This window comes from Lactuca virosa, chromosome 8 (genome assembly GCF_052849685.1).
Source record: "Lactuca virosa cultivar CGN04683 chromosome 8, Lactuca_virosa_CGN04683_v6, whole genome shotgun sequence".
NCBI lineage: Eukaryota > Viridiplantae > Streptophyta > Magnoliopsida > Asterales > Asteraceae > Lactuca > Lactuca virosa.
Window position 1 is genome coordinate 293,336,288 of NC_136433.1, and position 21,654 is coordinate 293,357,941.

The 21,654-nt window shown below is 37.6% G+C and overlaps 2 protein-coding genes across 2 annotated transcripts; one reads left to right on the top strand and one right to left on the bottom strand.

The window, feature by feature from the left end:
• Nucleotides 1-16,152: 16,152 nt before the first annotated feature.
• LOC145131624 (late embryogenesis abundant domain-containing protein / LEA domain-containing protein) lies at nt 16,153-18,096 on the top strand. Its single transcript, XM_079066289.1, has 3 exons — nt 16,153-16,309; nt 16,403-17,676; nt 17,770-18,096. Exons 1-3 carry the CDS (start codon nt 16,153-16,155, stop codon nt 18,094-18,096), a joined length of 1,758 nt encoding a protein of 585 aa, XP_078922415.1.
• A 1,409-nt stretch (nt 18,097-19,505) lies between these two features.
• Nucleotides 19,506-21,224, bottom strand: LOC145131625 (uncharacterized). Its single transcript, XM_079066290.1, has 5 exons — nt 20,973-21,224; nt 20,521-20,761; nt 19,834-19,943; nt 19,648-19,791; nt 19,506-19,520 (listed from the first exon to the last, which is right to left on the bottom strand). Exons 1-5 carry the CDS (start codon nt 21,222-21,224, stop codon nt 19,506-19,508), a joined length of 762 nt encoding a protein of 253 aa, XP_078922416.1.
• Between the last annotated feature and the right edge of the window lie 430 nt (nt 21,225-21,654).

The window sequence follows — 21,654 nt, forward strand, 5'->3', positions numbered from 1 at the left end:
TTGAGAAGTAACTTTCGGTTCATCTTTCACCTTCTCAGAACTGTAACTTCCCTGCCAGTTTCGGTTCTTATTGACAGGAAATTTCCTTCTGGCAAACTGCTTTGGATTGGTGACCATCATAGCGTATTCTTCGCTTGTAAGGTCACACTCAGACATATCCGACTCCTCTTCTTCTTCTGCAATACTTTTTCCTTTTGAGACAAGGGCCAACGATCCCACACCCGAAACTACCTTCGCCTCCTTGGTTACCACATTCTCATGGGACTTAAGTATTCCCACAAGTTTCGCTAGTGAGTAAGATTTAAACTGTTCATGTGCTTTCACTGTTGAAACCACAGCCATCCATTCCGGTCTCAGACCGTTCATGAAGGTTACCTTCTGCTCGATCAACTTTCTTTCTATTCCATGCTTGATCATCTTACTTAGGAGATGATTGAACCGATCGAAAGTTTGTATCAATTTTTCTTCAGGTTTCTGTTCGAAAACTCCAAATTCTGATAGCAGCAAGGTTTGAATAGAGTGTTCCAGATCTTCATCGGTTGAGTAAAGTTCTTTCAACCTATCCCAGATTTCTTTGGCCATCGTGCATGAAACAACTAACCGAAAAGTGTCAGATTGCAAGGCGAATCTGATCATTCTCATGGCCTTCACATTACACAACAATTTTTCCTTCTCATCCTATGGCATCTTGTCTACGTCCGCCACCAGCTTGTTATATTCTTTTTGGGTCTTAACAGTCGTGTTCGTTCCAGAATGAACAAACGGCCCTAGCGTGATGGCTTCCCAAATGAGATAACCATTATCTTCAGATCTGACCACATAATCTTCAAAGTGATGCGCCCATACTTCATAGTCTTGAGTGTAAAGAATGGGAATCCTGGTAGTGGATCCAATGTTGTTCGAGATGTTGATGGGATTTGTTTGAGAGTCTTCGTGAGACATGGTGAGCCGCTAGAATCAGACCTGTAAACATGAGATTAGGGTTTTATCAGAAACCAGAGTTATCGTCGACAGGAAGAAGACGGCTTCTATATATTCGATAAAAGCGGAAACCCTAAAGAATTCTTAACACAGAAGGAATGTGTATTGATCACACTGTCTCCCGCTCTGATACCAATTGTTATAACAAAGTTCTATTAGGATCGATAGATTCTATGCAGGCAAACAATTAACAACGTAATTATGAACACAAGAATGGCTTTAAAGATGTCGTATGATTAAAACTTTAACACCTCAGAAGAGCTCGATTAAGAACTTCGACTGTAGAGGTGCTTACTGTTACAAAACAATAATCAATGATAATCAAGATCGTTTCTAATGCATACATGCATGCACTATTTATAGTTTAACCCTACTAGATAATCACGGATGGACAGGCCCAATCCGGATACACAAAACAAGCCCATGACGCAACACAATAATACCCAACAATTTTGTTGGCCTCGAAAACCACCAATAGGAGCTCAACGATATAAAGACAGACGAAAACGGACGTCGGATGACAAAGTTATGAATTTTTAACGGACTTTACATGTCTACGCCTGTTAAAATATAACTATAAAAATAAATTGGGATACGTATCTTCCGTTAGCAGAATTTTCGTATAACAACAGTTATCATGCCAGCATTGATCGGCCTCCTTTTGAGATGCTTTATGAGAGGAAATGTAGGACCCCGATATGTTGGGGTGAGGTCTGTCAGCGGGTTATGGGGAGTACCGAGGTGGTACTCAAGACTACCGACTTGATTCAGCAGGGTCAGAGTAGGCTCCAAACAACTCAGATTCGGCAGAAAAGTTATCCCGACAGACGCCGATTAGACTTAGAGTTCCAGGTGGGGGATATGGTTCTCCTGAAGGTGTCACCTAGGAACGGTGTCATCCGATTCAGGAAGAGGGGTAATCTGGGCCCCATGTATATCAGTCCTCTTAGGGTTTTGGCCCGGGTGGGTCGGGTTGCATATCGCTTGGATCATCCAGATGAGCTCAGTCAGATCCATAGCATGTTCCATGTCTTTATGCTGCGGAAGTGTTTAGTGGAGGATTCCGAAGTGGTTCCATTGAAGGATATTCAGGTGGATGACCGCCTGAACTATATTAAGAGACTGGTGGCGATTCTTCACTGGTAGACGAAAACCTTAAGGAACAGGGTTGTTGAGTTGCTGAAAGTTCAATGGCAGCGTCGCATGGGTTCTGAATGGACGTAGGAGCAAAAAGATGAGATGACAGAGCACTATCCAGAGTTATTTGGAGTTGCGGACTTCGAGGACGAAGTCTGATTCAATTGGGGGAGAATTGTAACATTCGGATCTTGTAAGTTCCTTTCTTTACCCCTGCTAAACAAAATTCTTGCATTTTGGTCATCTGGCTAGTACGCGGAGCGTACTCTCTAAGTACGCTTAGTGTACTAGCTAGAATTTGATCATGGGCATCGACCACGTACGCTGGGCGTACGTGGTGTTACGTTGGCCTGGGACAAACCCTAATTTTTAAGGTTTGTGCCCTATTTAAGCTTCTTAAACCCATCCCCTGACGATTTTATACCAGCTCCATATCTTGAAAACCCTAACCTCGCCCTTAGCCTTTAATTTGGTGTTCTTGAGCTCTTGTGAAGCATTTTGGTGTGTTTTTGTGTATCTTGAAGTGGTCGAAGAGGATTGGAGACTCATTCTTTGGAGAAGAGCTTAGAGATCCAGACTTAGCTTCTTTATTTTGTGAGTTTTAAGGTATAAAGTCCATAACATGTCAACTCCCGGTATAGATCTTCTTTTGGGCTTGTTTATGGCTATTTTGGTCCCTTTTGGTTGGTCCTTGTGAGCTATGGCCGTTTCAGAAGCTTAACCTTTTAGATATGGACATTTTTGGGGTCCCTTAAGCATAAAAACACAAACTTTATGGTGTATATGGACTCATGCATGTGTTAAGACCCTTTGTTACGCTCTTTTGAGCTATAGAGCCCTATTAAGTTATGCATGCAAGTAAGGTTACCAACTTTACATGATAAATCATCTTTTGAGACAAGATATGAGAGTATGGAGTAGGGACTGAATGGATTAAGTGCTTATTGATGTGGAGTGGCCAACTGGGGAGTACGTTGGGCGTACAAACTGTTATGTTGCGCGTACTAGCCCCAGAGCATGTACGTTAAGCGTACGAGCTGAGTACGCCCAACATACTCAACAAGTGGGCTTCAGTTTTGGGCTTCTCGGTTTTGGGCCATGTGTGGACCTTAGGAGTTTAGGGCTTTGTTGGGCCATCAGATTTCTAGTTTGGAATCTTTTGGATGAAGGCCCACGAAGGGGTTTGGGCCCAATTTGGAAGATTTGGTCATAATTGGGCCTTGGGTGACTATTTTTGGAATTAGGCCATTTTGGGTAATTGGTTTGGGCTTTGGCCTTCGGCCAAGTTAGGTAAAGGGTAAAATGGTCTTTTACCCTAGTTTAGACTCTTAGTATGAGTTTGGATCCAATTATTAATTGGATGTTATTTTATGATGATAGCGCGGGGATTTTCGGACCAACAACTAGAGATTTATCTGTGAGATTCATCAGTCTGAGGTGAGTCTTCCTCACTGTGTTTAGCAGGTCGAAGGCACCAATGTCCACACATGGTTATTATGTTTTGGTGCTAGATGTCAGCGTGACTCTTACATGTGTATGTGTTTGTATGCTTAGTGGGCGGGGTTCAATTAGTAATTTGTATGCATTACTTGTTAAACTTGTATGTTTGTATGCTGGGCGGGGCTCGTTGTGAGAGTTAGGGCGAGGCCCGTTATACTCAGTGGACGGGGCCCGTTATGCGATTTAGGGCGAGGCCCATTATACTCAGTGGGTGGGGCCTGTTATGCGAGTTAGGGTGGGGCCTGTTACATTCATCGGGGCGGGGCCCATCATATGTTTGATATGTGTGGTATGTGGTATTTGTTGGGTTTTAGATCAAAAAAAGTTTCATAAACTAGAAAAATATGGCACCGAAAGACTTAAAATTTTGAAATAACATAAACATTTTATACCCACCAAGGATATTCTTGCAAGTTATAGAAAGATTTAAACACCAACCAAAGAAAGGATGAAGAAATAACAACCTTTGTAGTTCTTTGGGTCCTCTTGGGAGGATTGGAAGTCGATGAAGAATGTGGAACCTTTGAGACACCAACAATGAGTCAACTTGATGATGATACTAGTCCATAAACTCTTAAGAACTCTTAAGCTTTAGTTCATATCAAAATATGAACCAAAGAGAGTAAGGAAATGCAAGTAAACTTCAAGGCAAGAACAAAAGATGAGAGAGTCTCATCTCTCTCTCTCTCTCTCTCTCTATGTTACGTTTTTTTGGTGTATCAAATCCAAGACAAAATGAAATCCTCAAGTCTTGTATTTATAGTAGAAACATTACCCTACTTTTTAAATAAACTAACCAAAAGACCATGCCCTTATTTAAATAATCAAAGAGTCATTCTCTCATTTAAATAATCAAAAAGCCATACTCTTACTTAAATATTCAAAGAGCCATTCTCTCATTTAAATAATCAAAAAGCCATAATCTTCCTTTTTTGACTCTTATTTTATAAATAATAAAAGGAAGAAGGAAAAAGCTTTATATTTTATAAAACAAGTTTATAAAATATAAACTTTAACTTTTTGGTAAAAGACAAAAGAATTTGTCTAGTCCAAAATTATGTGCATGACTTATTAATTCATACCATATGAATTATATATAATGTTACTTGCTAATGAAAATTATTATTTCCTAGAAATATATAATTTCCAATTTAATTATAATAGTTTATTGAATATTTATTGAAATCAATTTCTAATAAATAATCAATTGTATCAAGTTGTTGTTAGTGTGACCCATTAGTATCATATCTTAATTAGCAATATCACTTTAATATGATTCTTGAGCATACTAGATCTTTTAATATCCCACTTGCACAAGAGTCATCTTACACTGATATAGACAGCGGTGAACGTCTAGCAACATTTCACTGCCCCTAACAACATACGACTTTATGCCATTCTATCAACGCCCAATTCCCAAAAAGCTCAAAGCTACAATTGGTGTATAAGGTAAGTTTATCAGTTATCCCTTTGCTATACACTTCATGTTGAACATGAGATACGAATCGCGATCAATCTCATTAGTTGTTCAACTTTTGGTAAGGCGCCTCAGATGTCTAACTCTCAACACATAAGAGGAGCAAATCCCATCTTAACTACATAAGCCTCTTGCATAGTTCACACCATGCCTAAAAATGTCTTTTATAACTGCCTTGTTAAGGAACATTATTTGACCATATTAAAGCATAGGACTCCCTACACTTAAGTCCCACTATGTATCTCAAGTGTTAAGGATACAAAGATAGTACCTCTTAATCAAGCATCATTCATGATAGCGATCCATGAAATGATCTTGATGCGGGTCAGTTCAATACTAGTTCTCTGACAAGTGCCTATGAAACTTGGTTACAACCACTTGCCTACTTTCATATAGTGAGATTCAACCAATCCAACTCATATTAGTCTTACTTCATAATTGCTCCCACAATTATAACCGACTATGAAATTTTAGAATAATAACATTATTGATGGATTAAACATCTTAATATAGAACACAAAAAGTATTAATGTGATGACTATATCCCAATATATCATAACATTGTCTAATAGTTGTTGTGATAATATTCCAATATCCAAATACTAAATCCAAATCAGAAACCCATTTCTAGAATAATAAAGTCTTATAGCTGAAGTGTGACCATTCGTACTTAGCTCAAAAGAATGACTTTATCAACGGATTTGACAAAATTTAATTTGTGTGAATCTGTGAATACTATCATCTGATGGGTTTTGAGTATAACGTCATTCCTATGGTGCACATGCAACCCTAAAGCTTTGGATCTAGGTTTTTCTCTAGTATACATACAATAAAATATCCAAAGCTATGAACCCTAAACTAGCATGCCAATATCGAAATCTACATCTAATACAAAGTTAGAATATTACCTTTCAATTGTAGCTAGCTTGATCTTTGCCTTTGAAGAGCTTAGCACCTCAAATGTGATGCCTCTAATAGATCACACACACCAAAAGCAATGGAAGAATATTAGAGAGAGAGGGAGAGGCACAAAATCGGCTTATGATCATTCTAGGGTTTCTGGTGGCCGATTTTGGGAGTTCCTTAGGGTCCTTATATAACTGAGCTGTTAGGGTTTCAGTCAAAACGCTAATCTGATTTCTTAGGCCTTAAGAAGTCCACAAGATCCTCCCAGAAGGCCCCTATGGACGAATTCTATGTGGGCTTCCACTTAAATTTTGTCCACCTCCTTCTTTTAGGAGTCCACAACCCATCTTGCAATTATCTTATAATTACAATATCAGTCCCTTTAATTTAATTAATCTCTTTTGACCACAAAATTAATTCTAAATTAATTATTGACCAATATTAATTAAATAATATGATTTCTCTTTTAATATATTATTCCTATAATATATTAATAAATCATAATTAACCTCTTTCTCCATAATTCATCCAGTCAAGTTGCTATGGTGAAGGCAACCCAAAAGGATCATGCTACTATCGGGTCAAGTACATACCAAACATTGTTATGGGTTTAGACACCTAATCCAACAGTCTCCCATTTGGATAAGTCTAATAACTATAAATGCAAGTACGTCTTCAAAATCAGATTAGCAATCGTAGCTCTCAAAAGCCGCTGTCGAACTCTGACACGTCTTATAGATAAGGGATCATGTAGTCCTCTGTTCTCAAGATATAATGTGGACAAATACATGGAACATAGTCATACTTATTGTCCAACAGTTTGTTTCCCGATTTCTTATTTGTTTGACATAGAACTTAATTGAACACATCAATTTAGTCCTGACCGGGCCCGGCATATAAGTCAACACAAAATCATCGAGGGGCCCAAGATATCGCTTTTAATCCTCCTAGGATAAAAGGAACAGATAAACTTTGACTTATATGCTTGTACTATTTACTTATTAAATCGTACACACCAATACGTTTTTATAACATCAAGTTACTTATGCGTTTACGCATTATCAATGCACAACCAACTCGAAAACAACAACTCATATATCTCGGTTTAAATACTATACGATATTATCATCTCACAATCACTCGTGATAAATTCCATGAAGTGATTCATGTGAGCGTGGATTTAATCCAATACTCAAATCTTATTTCAGGAGCACTCATGAATGTTGCAGCAAACTTTTGCTATGTCTAAACTCTTAGACAATCTACAAGCCAATTCATGACAGTCTTGCTTCGATACCTACTTCCGAAGTATGATCATCTGTGGATGGCTTAAATAATCATATTATTCTAGAAGTCAAAACATGCAAAATGAAACAATAGTAAACAATTGACACAAGACAGTTACTTTACTCATAAATAAAAGTCATTTATTTAATCATCAAATGTTAATTACATTTTATCTATTACAAGTTTCTAAAAGCTATCTAATCACAAAAACTAATATCGTCCTTCAGCCCAATACTCTTAGCATGCTGCAAGTGCTTAATCCTACTCAGTCCCTTCGTAATGGGATCTGTTGGGTTCTCCTCGAACGATACCCTCTTTACTACGAGGAGTCCTTCTTCTACCCGATGTCTAATAAAGTGATATGTTCAGTCGATATGTCTGGATCTACTGGAACGTCTAACGATACCCTCATGTGGAACGCTAACTCTACTGGAACGTCTAAGAGGGAAGGACTCGTCAATCGGTTCAACAAGAATTTCCTCCTCGTGTTGATCGCTAGTGTTAGAGGTTCCTTCATCGTTTGATTCTTGAAGCTCTTCAAGGTCAATTTGTCTCCCACTGTCGTCTTGGCATATGAGTTCTCTCTCTCGGAAGACCCCTCTCCTCGCAACGAAGACAACATTGTCACTCGGTCTATAGAATATATATCCAAAGGACTTCTGCGGGTAGCCGATGAAAATACATCGCTCACTATGAGGTTAGAGCTGGTCGTGAGTCTCTCGTCTTACGAAAGCCTCACAACCCCAAACCTTGATATGTGCTAACGAGGGAACCTTCTCTGTCCACATCTCGTGAGGTGTTTTGGCAACCTTCTGGGACTAGATTAAGGATATGGGCGGCAGTCTCTAAGGCATACCCCCAGAATGAGATAGGTAATGAAGCTCGACTCATCATGGAACGAACCATGTCCAACAAGGTTCAATTGTTCGTCTCAACCACACCATTAAACTGAGGTGTCCTAGGCTGCGTCAATTGCGAAACAATTCCATATTCCTTAAGATAGTCGTAGAACTCGATACTAAGATACTCACCACCTCGATCGGATCGGCATATCTTTATCTTCCTGCCCAACTGATTCTCCACTTCTTGCTTAAACTCTTTGAACTTTTCAAAACTTTCTGACTTATACTTGATTAAGTAGATATACCCATATCTGCTATAATCATCGGTAAAAGTCACATAGAAGCAGTTCGCATCCCTTGTGGTGGATCTAAAGGGCTAACATACATCTCTATGTATGAGATCCAATAAACCCTCACCCCTTTTACAAGTGCCAGTGAAGGGTGACTTGGTCATCTCTCCAAGCAAACAAGATTCGCACATATCATCGCACTTAAGGTCAAATGACTCCAAGACTCCATCCTTTTGGAGTTGGGCTATGCGCTTCTTGTTGACATGTCCAAGACGGCAATGCCACAAGCATGCTTTATCCAAACCATTGGACGAATCAATATGCAACACATTATTTCCTAAGTTGTCTACAACCATCACAGTTCCATATATACCATTACAAGGCAATGCTTGAAAATAGAAAGTACCATTATAGAAAGCATTTTAAGAACCAACTTCATTATTAAATGAAAATCTAAAACCTTCTTTATACAAACCATGAAAAGAAATATAGTTTCGTGTCATTTCTGATGAGTAGCAACAATTATTCAAATCTAAACCTAACTATCTACTAAGCACTAAAGAATAAACTCCAATCTTGGTGACAGGCGACGCTTTCCTATTCCCCATGATTAAGTTCATCTTCCCATGCTCCACATCCCTACTTTGTCTTAGACCCTGCAAATCAGAACAAATGTGAAAACCACATCCTGTATCAAGGACCCAAGAAATAGCATGTGATGAGTTATTAGATTGAATAGTATAAATACCTGCGAACGTGGGCTTTATCTTCCCATCCTTGATATCCTGCAGATACTTCGGGCATCTTCGTTTCTAATGCCCTTTTTCATGACAGTGGAAGCACTCTGCATCCTTCGGATTGGAAGAGGGAGCAGTAGGACCACCTTTGGTTCCACTAGAAGATGATCCATCATGGGACTTTCCTTCGTGGCTCTTAGAAGGAGCCTTCCTCTCTTCCCTTTCCCTTGTCCAATTGCAAGATAGGGACAACAACAGTAGGAGTAGATGCAAGAGATTTGCCTTTCAAACTACTCTCAGCAGTTCGTATAAGGCCTTGGAGCTTGCTTAGAGCGACCTCTTCCTTGTTCATGTGATAGGTCATACGAAACTGATCATAACAAGGAGGAAAAGAGTGTAGGATAATATATATATCGCCAACTCTTCGTCGAATTTGACATTTAACTTCAACAAGCGGTCCAAAAATCTATGCATCTTTTGTAAGTGGGCCGTGATGGACTCTCCATCCTTCATCTTTCTAGTAAGCATGGAGGCGATGATCTCGTACCTTTCCTGCCTAGCACTTTCATGGTATCTTTCCATCAAGTCTTGGTGCATCTCGTAAGGATAGTAGTCCTCATAGGACTTTTGGAGTTCGGCAGTCATGGTCGCAAGCATGATCCACGACACCTTTGTCGCGTCCCTCTCATGAGCATCATATTGAACAATTTGCTCAGGAGTAACAGTGTTATGGTCAATATCCTTTAGCTCCATGTCGAGAACATACTCATTGTCCTCGTAGCGGGTGACCATGCGTATGTTGCGAATCCAATCGTTAAAATTGGATCCATCAAAGATCACCCTCCCACATAAGTTCATGAGGGAGAAAGAGCCAGAAGGGTTGGAGCCAGAAGCATTGTTGTTTGAGGTAGACATCTGAAAAAGAAAAGAGACAAAGTTTATATTAGATAAGAATCCCCAATTTAACACCCAAATAAAAAATTAGGGCTAGGACCCAACACAATTATTTACAATTCAGAAAAGGGATCCCGTAATCTAATTGCAAATAATTTGAAGGTAGGTAAATGACGATTTACCAATTTCCACCATGAAAAACGAAAAAGAATATTAAGTTTTTAATGAATTGAAATTCCTAGATTCTTTTGAGATTCATTGAAATTTTCAATGGCATGTTTAAATCTCGATTATGCCCTTCAAGTTTATGACTGGGATACCGAGGATCACAAACAAGGTGTGAATAACCATGCAAATGTGCTTGGTACTCTTGATGTCATTTATCACCTAATCAATGTGCCAGTTAACCACACACACTCCATTAATCTATGATAAACATCGAGCTACCCTTTTCCACCATTTCTAGTCCCAAATTAGTGTGCCGGTTTGCCACACGTGCTCCACTAACGAATTGGCATGGTGCAAAGTGCAATTTCATGGAATAGCATCATTTTCACATTTTTCCTAAAGTAACTAAGATTGGGAATTTATGAAAACATTTAGTTACTTTATAAATTCATTATACTTATTAATGAGGAATTAGTTTGTCCTATCATACCCGTTCGGCTAACGACCCTCCACTATTCAAGAGTGCGGTGGGTAAGAGTGGATACCCAATGACGGTCATTTTACAGGCCACTTCCTTAAACACCCCTTATAGACCAGCTTTGTGAATGAGACCTACTAACGGTAAGACTGACTTATCTTATACATATATATAATTATTAATCTTTTAATATTATAATAGTATAAGGGTTGAATTTTAAACTTTTAAAACTCTAGGGTTTAGAATTTAAATATTTCAAAATTAAAACTTTTTAATCAAAATTTAAATTCCAAAACTTGAGGGCAAGTTTTGAAACTTTTCAAAACCTTTCTATATCAAATTAAAAATAATTTAATTAATCAAATAATTTGTCATTATCTAAATTTGACCTAATTCAATTTATGGCAAGATAATTCACATCAAATAATACAAATAATTATCCTTATCATATAAACTAATAATTATCTTATAGTTTCACAATTATCTTATAATTGGATGAGGATAATCATCACCATATAATAAAATTCGAGTTTTATCAGTCAAAAACGTTTTTGGTAATTATCCCAATCTAATTCTCATCAAAATCCCGCAAAATCTGCCAACTGACGAGCCGACTCGTCAAGTCAAACTTTGGACTCGTCGAGTAGCCCTGACTCATCGGGTTCATCAGAGGACTCGTCGAGTCCACGCAGCAGATTCAGAATTTCGACTTTTTCAGCTAAGAATAATTAAGCAATGCATCATATACAACAGAAAAACGACCTAGGCTCTGATACCACTGATGGGTTTTGAGCATAACATCATTCCTATGGTGCACATGCAACCCTAAAGCTTTGGATCTACGTTTTTCTCTAGTTTAACATACAATAAAATATCCAAAGCTATGAACCCTAAACTAGCATGCCAATATCGAAATCTACATATAATACAAAGTTAGAATATTACCTTTCAATTGTAGCTAGCTTGATCTTTGCCTTAGAAGAGCTTAGCACATCAAATGTGACGCCTCTAATAGATCACAAACACCGAAAGCAATGGAATAATATTAGAGAGAGAGGGAGAGGCACAAAATCGGCTTATGATCCTTCTAGGGTTTCTAGTGGCCGATTTTTGGAGTGCCTTAGGGTCCTTATATAGCTGAGTTGTTAGGGTTTGAGTCAAAACCCTAATTTGATTGCTTAGGCCTTAAGCAGTCCATAGGATCCTTCTAGAAGGCCCCTATGGACGAATTCTATGTGGGCTTCCACATAAATTTCGTCCACCTCCTTCTTTTAGGAGTCCACATCCCATCTTGCAATTATCTTATAATTACAATATCAGTCCCTTTAATTTAATTAATCTCTTTTGACCACAAAATTAATTCTAAATTAATTCTTGACCAATATTAATTAAATAATATGATTTCTATTTTAATATATTATTCCTATAATATATTAATAAATCATAATTAACCTCTTTCTCCATAATTCATCCAGTCAAGTTGCTATGGTGAAGGCAACCCAAAAGGATCATGCTACTATCGGGTCAAGTACATACCAAACATAGTTATGGGCTTAGACACCTAATCCAACATCATCTCCATACTTAACTTTACTCTAAGTACAGTTAAATATCTTGGAGAATATGATTGGTGTTCTTTCATGACATAGAGTCTCTTAGCTTGATTAAGTATACTCTCGAAGTCACAAAGGTTTCTATGTGATCCTTGAATGACAGAAATCAACATAGTTTTTCAATGATCTCATTCATCCAATCATATTTGAATTCAATTTCTAAAGTAGTGTATTCTTATTTTGTAAGTAGATTGTGTCATTATGTTTTGCTTGGACCTCATTCCAATAAAACTTATCCTTCATTCCATAATGAAGTCAAAATCCAATTATAATTAATAATTATTTATGTCTGTTTAGAAATTAACATCTTGTGTAGCTCTTTCCATAAAGATCCTTTCTAAACTGATTGTCTCATATACATTCTCTTAGTTCTTCTAAAGTACTCTTAGAATGCTCTCTTAGTCATCCAGTGACTTAACCATGTATTCAATTACTATTCTATGACATGCTTACAACACGATCAAATACCATGTCCTATGCATAATATGGCAAATGATGAATTCATTTTCCAAGCAAATGGAATATAAATCATTTCATATAGTTCAAACCTATGAGTTGTGTACTTTTGATGCTAGCTCACAATGGTGCCATATGACAATGCCAAGAATTCTCCAAAAGAATCTTGTATCTTGATCCCTTTCAAGATATTGCCAATATATGTATAAGGACATGAAACTTTTAACATTCCTTTTATCTATCCCTTATAAATTTTACATTCCAAGAATGTATCCTTTCCTTCTTAAGTCTTTCATTTTAGAAACACTTTTCGAGTCAAGGTGAAAACAACCTTGCCTAGTCAGAATGTGATTTCAAATGATTAAGTATGTCTCATTCATATAAGATTAGGAATTTCACTATGCTCCCACTAATTCTTAGTAAACACACATGTTCTACCCATTTTTATATAAAAACACACCTTGTGGTTTTATATGAAATGATGATTGCAACATTAAGATGCTTGCTTTATGTCCACAAGTGGATCTCAAGCAATACACATTTTGTTAGGACAACATGGATTAAGAAAAGCTCCCGGCTAATCTATATAGATATCTTCTAGTAGATGTCTATTAAGAAAATCGGTATTTCTTGAAATCTATTTACTATATCTCATATTAAGAATATGAATTAATAGTAAACAATATTCTTATTGATCTAATCATAGCTACTTGTTAGAAAGGTTTGATAATAGTCAATGTCATGAGTATGATGAGGACCATAGTCAATGACATGAGTATGAGAAAAACCTTTTACTACAAGTCTTGCTTTAAATGTATATGGTTAGCCATGTAATTTATTCTTTCTAGAAGAATCATTTTCTCCTTCTTGCCTTGCTATAGGGATAAATTATAATCAAGCCTATACTTGATTCTCATACATGGATTACATCTCATGTTCATGACTCTAAGTCATTTATCAGATTCGAGACCTGACATAGCATCTTGGTATTTGATGGATTTTCTAGAAACCATCAATAAAAGCTCTGATACCAATTGTTGGGTTTTAGATCAAAAATAGTTTCATACACTAGAAAAATATGGCAACGGAAGACCTAAAATTTTGAAATAAGATAAACATTTTATACCCACCAAGGAACTTCTTCCAAGTTATAGAAAGATTTAAACACCAACCAAAGAAATGATGAAGAAATAACAACATTTGTAGTTGTTTGGGTCCTCTTGGAGGCTTGGAAGTTGATCAAGAATGTGGAACCTTTGAGACACCAACAATGACTCAACTTGATTAAGATGCTAGTCCATAAACTCTTAAGAACTCTTAAGCTTTAGTTCATATCAAATATGAACCAAAGAGAGTAAGGAAATGCATGTAAACTTCAAGGCAAGAACAAAAGATGAGAGAGTCTCATCTCTCTCTCTCTCTCTCTCTCTCTCTCTATGTTACGTTTTTTTTGGTGTATCAAATTCAAGAGAAAATTAAATCCACAACTCTTGTATTTATAGTAGAAGCATTACCCTACTTTATAAATAAACTAACCAAAATATCATGCCCTTATTTAAATAATCAAAGAGTCATTCTCTCATTTAAATAATAAAAAAATCATACTCTTATTTAAATATTCAAAGAGTCATTCTCTCATTTAAATAATCAAAAAGCCTTAATCTTTCTTTTTTGACTCTTATTTTATAAATAATAAAAGAAAGAAGGCAAAAACTTTATATTTTATAAAACAAGTTTATAAAATATAAACTTTAATTTTTTGGTAAAAGACAAAAGAATTTGTCTAGTCCAAAATGTTGTGCATGACTTATTAATTAATACCATATGAATTATATATAATGTTAGTTGTTAATGAAAATTATTATTTCCTAGAAATATACAATTTCCAGTTTAATTATAAGAGCTTATTGAATATTTATTAAAATCAATTTCTAATGAATAATCAATTGTATCAAGTTGTTAGTGCGACCCATTAGTAACATATCTTAATTAGCAATATTACTTTCATATGATTCTTGAGCATACTAGATTTTTCAGTATTTTGGGGAAACTCACTAAGCTCCGTGCTTATGGTTTTCAGTTTATGTTTCAGGTACTTCTGGTGCAAAAGGGAAGAGCTCGGGGTGATTGCAGTGCACACACGATATTGTTCCGCATTTCATGATAACTCTAATATTTTGTGATGTTTTGATACATATGTTCCACTTGGGATTTATGATGATGTTTTGGAATATTGTTTTTATTAATTGAAAAATGAAATTTTTGGGTCTTATTTTTGGGACATTACAACTCGAGCTTAGAGGTCAACAACGCTTAATACACAAAATAAAACACTCAAGGAGATGGTCACTGGAGAGAAGAGAAATAGAAAAAGGGGAGGAGAAGGACCTTTCCCTCGTTACTGTCGGAATGAAAAAATCATTGACGGTGATGCAGCTTCTGTCACCGGTGATGGCGGCCTTGTCGTCGTCGGTGATAAAGGATGCCACTGGTGGTAATCGATTGTCTTGAGTGCGATTTCGTCGGGAAATCAGGAGAGCAAAAGGGTGTACAAAATACAGGAAAACGGAGAAGAGAAAGGTATATATATGCACAGAGCATTAGCGGCGATGCTAGGGTTTTAGTGCCGACAACTTCCGGAGGGAACTTATATCGTGTTTTTTTCGAGCATTAGCGGCGACGATTGTCGCAACCATTGACATCGCTGCTAGTAGTATATGCGATATCCAATACCAGCCGTTGGATTAGGCCCAGATCTACGGATATGGGTTAAACAATGCCTTTGACGCGGATCGAGGTTTTTTTACTTTAGCGTCGACATCTAACGCGGATATTAGATGTCGCCGCTAAAAACGTCGCTGCCAAAGGTATTTAATCTTGTACCGGTGTGTCAAGACTTCAAAATAGAAAACTTAACCACGTCCAAAATTATTTCGCCGCATCAGAAAATCATTTTTTTTTTCTAACAGTTTTCAAACCTACATTGTAGAATTTTCTTTTCTGACTGATGATATATTAGTTTCGACCCCATTGGACCTGCCGAATTCCAGTATACAACACTACAAACACAAAGTAAACGGATTTGATCAAAAGGCTTTAGAAACTTGCTGATAAAGTTCGTGTCCTGAGACATAAGATGATGCACGTTTATCGACGTCTACGTGTACCACCATTCGCTAACTCAGACCACCGTCCATTTGCTGACTCACCCTACCTTCTCCCCTTGACCTCCACGTGTAGCTCTATCTTCTTTTATCAGTATCCTTAAAACCGCTACCTATGTCCTTTAAATATCCCCCGTCACATTTTCAGCGAATTCATACACCTTCCGTATACATCACAGACGAAAACTCATCCAACATTCACTAGAAAAGAAACGTGAAATCATGGCTTCAGATCAGCTAAGGAGGGAGAACAAAACCGGTGAGCGAGAGATTCATGTCGAAAAAGACAAGGTCCCGAAAATGGCTAGTCATTTTGAATCGCTCACTGTCAAAGATACCGGTGACGCCGTGGTATCCCACCACGTCATCGGAACCATGGGTGGTAAAGATGATGAAATGCATGGTCAAAGCAAAACGCAGAAAGATAAGACACAAGATACTACTACCATGCAAAGCAGGGAACATGGCAAAGCGGGGGAGGCTCATAAGCAAAGTGGTGACGTACAAGAGCAATACAAAGGGCCTTCTCTTGAAGACATCTCGAAGCTTAGAGGAACTGCACAACAGAACTCCATGGAAGCCATTAGAGCCGCCGAGGAACGGCACCAGAAGGCGAAAGAGATGGGCGCCTCTCAAGGCCAAAATGTCAGTCAGTCTGCAAGCCGGCCAAAAGGTCAGCAGTCGAAAGTGAGTGCAACTCAAACCGGCCATAAGGGTCAGCAAACAAGTGAGCAGACTAAAAATAGCGTTTCTGGTGTAACCCAAACAGCATCGGAAAAGGGTGCCAAGGCTAAAGATTACGCCGTTGAAAAGGGTCGACAAACTGGTGAGCAGGCAAGAGAGAAACTTTCTGGTGCAACACAGACCGCAGCTGAGAAGGCTGCAAGGGCTAAAGACTACACCGTCGAGAAAGGCCAACAAACCGGTGAGCAGGTAAGAGAGAGCCTTTCCGGTGCAACCCAAACTGCAGCGGAGAAGGCTGCGAGGGCAAAAGATTACGCCGCCGAGAAGGGACAACAAACTGGTCAGCAGGCAAAGCAGAGCCTAACTTCCGCCGCTCAAACTGCTGCAGAGAAGGCTGCAAGAGCCAAAGATTACACTCTCGAGAAAGGTCAACAAACAGGTCAGCAGGCAAAGCAGAGTCTTACATACGCCGCACAAACCGCCGCAGAGAAGGCTGCAAGAGCAAAAGACTACACTCTCGAGAAAGGTCAGCAAACCGGTCAGCAGGCAAGAGAGAGCCTTTCAGCAGCCACTCAAGCCGCAATGGAGAAGGCAGCGATGGCAAAAGATTACACTTTAGAGAAGTCCGTTCAGGCCAAAGACGTAGTTGCAGAAAAGACAACCGGAATAACGGATACGGCAGTGGATGTGAGCAAGAAAGGGGCAAGTTACGTCGGAGAAAAAGCTGTGGCGGCTAAAGACGTTGCATTGGAAACAGGGAAGACAACCGCCGGGTACGTAGGCAAGGTGGCGGGTGTGGTGAAAGACAAGGCAGTGGTAGCGGGGTGGAGTGCTGCGGAGCTTGCTGGTGATACAGCGGTGGGTGTGACTAAGACAATGGCAAATGTGACCGCCGGAGTAGCTGGTTTTGCCGGCGATACAGCAGTAGCGACAAAGGATGTGGTGGTTAAAGCGGGCACGAAAACCAAGGATATGGTGGTGGGAGCCGAGGAGAATGTCAAAGACTATGCTGCGAGGAAGAAAGCCGAAAAGCTGAGAGAATTAGAAGCCAAAAACGCCAAGGTAAGTCGTTTTCTCTACTTCTAATTCGTTTCATTTATTCATTATATATTTAGGTGTTCAATTCTTAGGATATTTCCAGTTGTGACTCTATAGGATGAAGGTGAATTTGGTGGACAGCGAAACGAGAGCGAGAGTGTAGGGGAGATGGCATCTGATTTCATGAATCAAGGGACAGCGACCAACAAAGGGTACGATGAACAGGGTGGATATGAACAAAGTTTTGAGCATGAAGGAATGGAAGAAGGTGGTTTCGAGAAGCAAAGTGGTGGTGGTGGTGCGGCGGCGGGAGGTGTGATGAGGGTGATCGGCGAGACATTGGTGGAAATAGGACAGAATACAAAAGAGATGCTGGTTGGGCAAGGTGATTACAAGGGAGAGCAGCAGATTGGTGAAGGAGGTCGTAAGAGCAGAAGGCAGTGAAAGTAGTGGTGTAATGTTGATGTGGGCGAAGATGCATGTGTTTTCTTGTTTTATGTTTGTAATGTAAATACCCCACGTTCTTTGTGGAAATAATTGGTGTACGAAGGTGTGTTCTTTTTGTTCATTCTTGTTTTTTTGCAAAGTATTGTCGAACTTGCGTACAATAACACAATCTTAAGATGGAGATTCAAAACAACGACAATGGCGGACGACTAAAATGAGATATTGTTTTATGAATAACAAAGATTTAGGAAAAGAGATTTGGTTGCCAAAGCAAAGAAAAATAGTTTCCATTTGAAACTCAAAGAATGATTTGTAAAATACTATAATGAAAAATGAGAACAGTGTTACAGTCCCATATTACATACGGCGTGGTGTTTTGTGGAGTGTGGTAATTTTTTTAAAAAAAATTTACAATTCCCTGTATTTCAAAAGATAGTAAAAATTGATTTTAATTGTGGTTCCACGTAATTTATATAGAAACAACAAATTTAAATTTTCACAATTGCCTTATTGTTTATCATTTCTCTAAGTACCGGGTGGGTGTTATCAGTTATAACATCCGACACTTGTCATCTGATATGCCAATACTATACAATAAATATGCCAATACTATACAATAAATACATCATATGCCAATACAACGCTATTATACAATAAATAGAAATTGAGATGGTGTTTATGTTATAAAAATAACGTTAAGAAGAAATTAAGTAAGAAGAAATTGAGTTGGTGTTCATATTATAAAATATTAAGAGGCAGGGAGAGTAGGATTGATTGGTTGGGTTTTTCGTTAGCAGTGTATTGTTGTTACCACAAGATTGGTCTTAACAAGATTGGTGGTAGTGTCCTTCATGTTACACATTAAGAGGCGAAAAGAATTTTTTTAGGGTGTTCATCTTAAATTATCAAACATCTAAAAACTGCAAACACATATAAATTATCAAACATCCACAAACTGCATATATATTACAAATGCCTCATTGTTTATCATTTCTCTAAGTACCGGGTGGGTGTTATCAGTTATAACATCCGAAACTTGCCATCTGATATGCCAATACAGCGCTACTATACAATAAATATATGCCAATACAGTGCTGCTATACAATAAATACCTCATATGCCAATACAACATAAATACTTCATATGCCAATACAACGCTACTATACAATAAATAGAAATTGAGATGGTGTTCATATGTTATAAAAATAACATTAAGAAAAAATTGAGATGGTGTTCATATTATAAAATATTAAGAGGCAGAGAGAGTAGGATTGATTGGTTGGGTTTTCCGTTAGTAGTGTATTGTTGTTACCACAAGATTGGCCTTAACAATATTGGTGGTAGTGTCCTTCATGTTACACATTGAGGGGCGAAAAGAATTTTTTTAGAGTGTTCATCTTAAATTATCAAACATCTAAAAACTGCAAACACATATAAATTATCAAACATCCACAAACTGCATATATATTACAAATTCACTAAGATCCTCGACGACTTTTCATTTTATCATACATATTGTTGATATCTTGATTGGCAACATCCGCAAACCTCTTTTTTGATATAAGTAACCAAGTTATCATTCATCCATTGATCTCCCATTTTGTTGTGTATCATGTTCTTCACAATCCTCATAGCAGAAAACGATCTTTCAACTGTTGTTAAAACTGATAACGTCAATGCTAATTTGATGAGCTAGTAAACCATAGAGAACACTTTATCCCTTTTTGTTTCAACCATCCTCTTTGCAAGATCACCAATCTCATTTAGATTAAAAAACTCTAACGAATTCAACATATCAATAATATAAGTTTTAAGTTGATCATCAAGTATCTCAAAGTCTATATCTGAAAAATCATTTGGATATAAACCAGCTAGCTAAATCAATTTATTTTTATCAAAAGTTGCAAATGAGGTATTTGGATTGAGACACGCCATGAAAAAAAGGAATTTGGTGCCAGTCTCACTAAAATGAGTCTCTAGTTCTGTGTGTTGCAAATCAATGACATTATAGAATAACTCTACATGATAGTAGTGTAAGTTTGCCATCTTTGAATATTTTCGTCGTGACCGTCCAGGAAGTAAGAACATTGCATCCATGTTGCAAACATCAATCTCGTGTTTTTCACAAAACAATATCTCATCCACTATCCCTCAAAATTTGCAATTGCATCTTGCAAATTCTAACAAAGTTCATTGCATTTACAATATCTTGATCTTTCCTTTGCAATTCTTGGGACAACTCATTAGTAATACCCAATAATTTTTTCATGAAATGTAGAGAAAATATGAAGTCAAAGGTTTGCAAGGAGTTAATTAACATATCAGTTTCACATTTTTGTTTTGGGGTTGCACCATCTTCCGTAATAATCTCAAGTACATCTAAAATGGTTGGAAACAACGAAATCATACTTATCAAAGTACCATAGTTGGATCCCCAACATGTGTCTCCCGGTTTGATAAAATATGTTTCTTGATTGAGGCCTCGGCCGCTTATGATTTCACCTAAACCAAGTGTGTCAATAACTTTGGAAGCTTGTTGTTCTCTAAGACGGTCAAGACGCTTGCAAGAACCTCCAACAACATTCACAACAATGGTTAGCAACACAAACAAAGAAACAATTTTTGAATTATTTTTTGCCACAACTACAAGAGTAAGTTGAAGCTAATGAGCAAAACAATGAACATAATATGCACTTGCATTTTCATTTAAAAATCAGAGTTTTAAGACCACCAAGTTCACCTCTTATATTACCATAACCTTGTCCGCACAAATTGGAGATGCTCAATCCATGTCTTGAAAACAATTTATCGAGTGTCTATTTAAGTGTAATAGCTGTAGTATTTGGGACATATTCAATACCTAGAAAACGTACAATTACACGAACTTCTATATCCACATACCGCAACACAACACTCATTTGTTCTTTAATCGAAATATCACAAGATTCATCGACAAGGAGAGAGAAAAAAGATTCGCCAATATCATTTGTAATGAGCTTCGTTGTTTCAGTCGCAGCTACATGAACAATGTCTTTTTCAATATCTAGTGAAGTCAACTTCAAATACAAAGGACCATTACTGAAAGTAACAACTTTAATGTTTTGACTATGATCATCCAGATTCATCTATAAAGTTCCCTCTGTTATTTGAAGTTTCCCTTTTATCATGGCCTCTAAATGCAAGACAGTGTCTTAACAAAAATCGAGTACAATCAATTGATGCATCCAATCGTATATCACAGTCTATTTAACTGTCAGACCCCCGAAAGCAGACGGCGGAAACGTCTGAAGGCTCGCATGACTTAAATTGAATACCATTACAATGAATATACATGATAACATAAACATCACCATGCATCAATACATTACAACTGATATTGTTTACATCCAGTACATTGTTTTAAATATTACATATTCATAACACAAAATGTTTAAGAGTTTTCAAAACAAAACATCCTAACATACTTGGTATTACCTTTCCGCTTACCTGTTACCTGAGAATACAAGTTATTTTGGAAAAACGTCAACATATGGAATGTTGGTGAGTTCATAAGCA

What these genes read in the sequence shown, in the direction of transcription:
- LOC145131624 (XM_079066289.1), top strand. Translation starts at nt 16,153, where the DNA reads ATGGCTTCAGATCAGCTAAGGAGGGAGAACAAAACCGGTGAGCGAGAG. An exon ending in CCACGTCATCGGAACCATGG is followed by an intron (nt 16,310 to 16,402) that starts GTGGTAAAGATG and finishes AACATGGCAAAG; the next exon opens with CGGGGGAGGCTCATAAGCAA. An exon ending in TAGAAGCCAAAAACGCCAAG is followed by an intron (nt 17,677 to 17,769) that starts GTAAGTCGTTTT and finishes GTGACTCTATAG; the next exon opens with GATGAAGGTGAATTTGGTGG.
- LOC145131625 (XM_079066290.1), bottom strand. Translation starts at nt 21,224, where the DNA reads ATGAATCTGGATGATCATAGTCAAAACATTAAAGTTGTTACTTTCAGT. An exon ending in ATATAGAAGTTCGTGTAATT is followed by an intron (nt 20,762 to 20,972) that starts GTACGTTTTCTA and finishes TTTGCTCATTAG; the next exon opens with CTTCAACTTACTCTTGTAGT. An exon ending in GTGATCTTGCAAAGAGGATG is followed by an intron (nt 19,792 to 19,833) that starts GTTGAAACAAAA and finishes ATGGTTTACTAG; the next exon opens with CTCATCAAATTAGCATTGAC.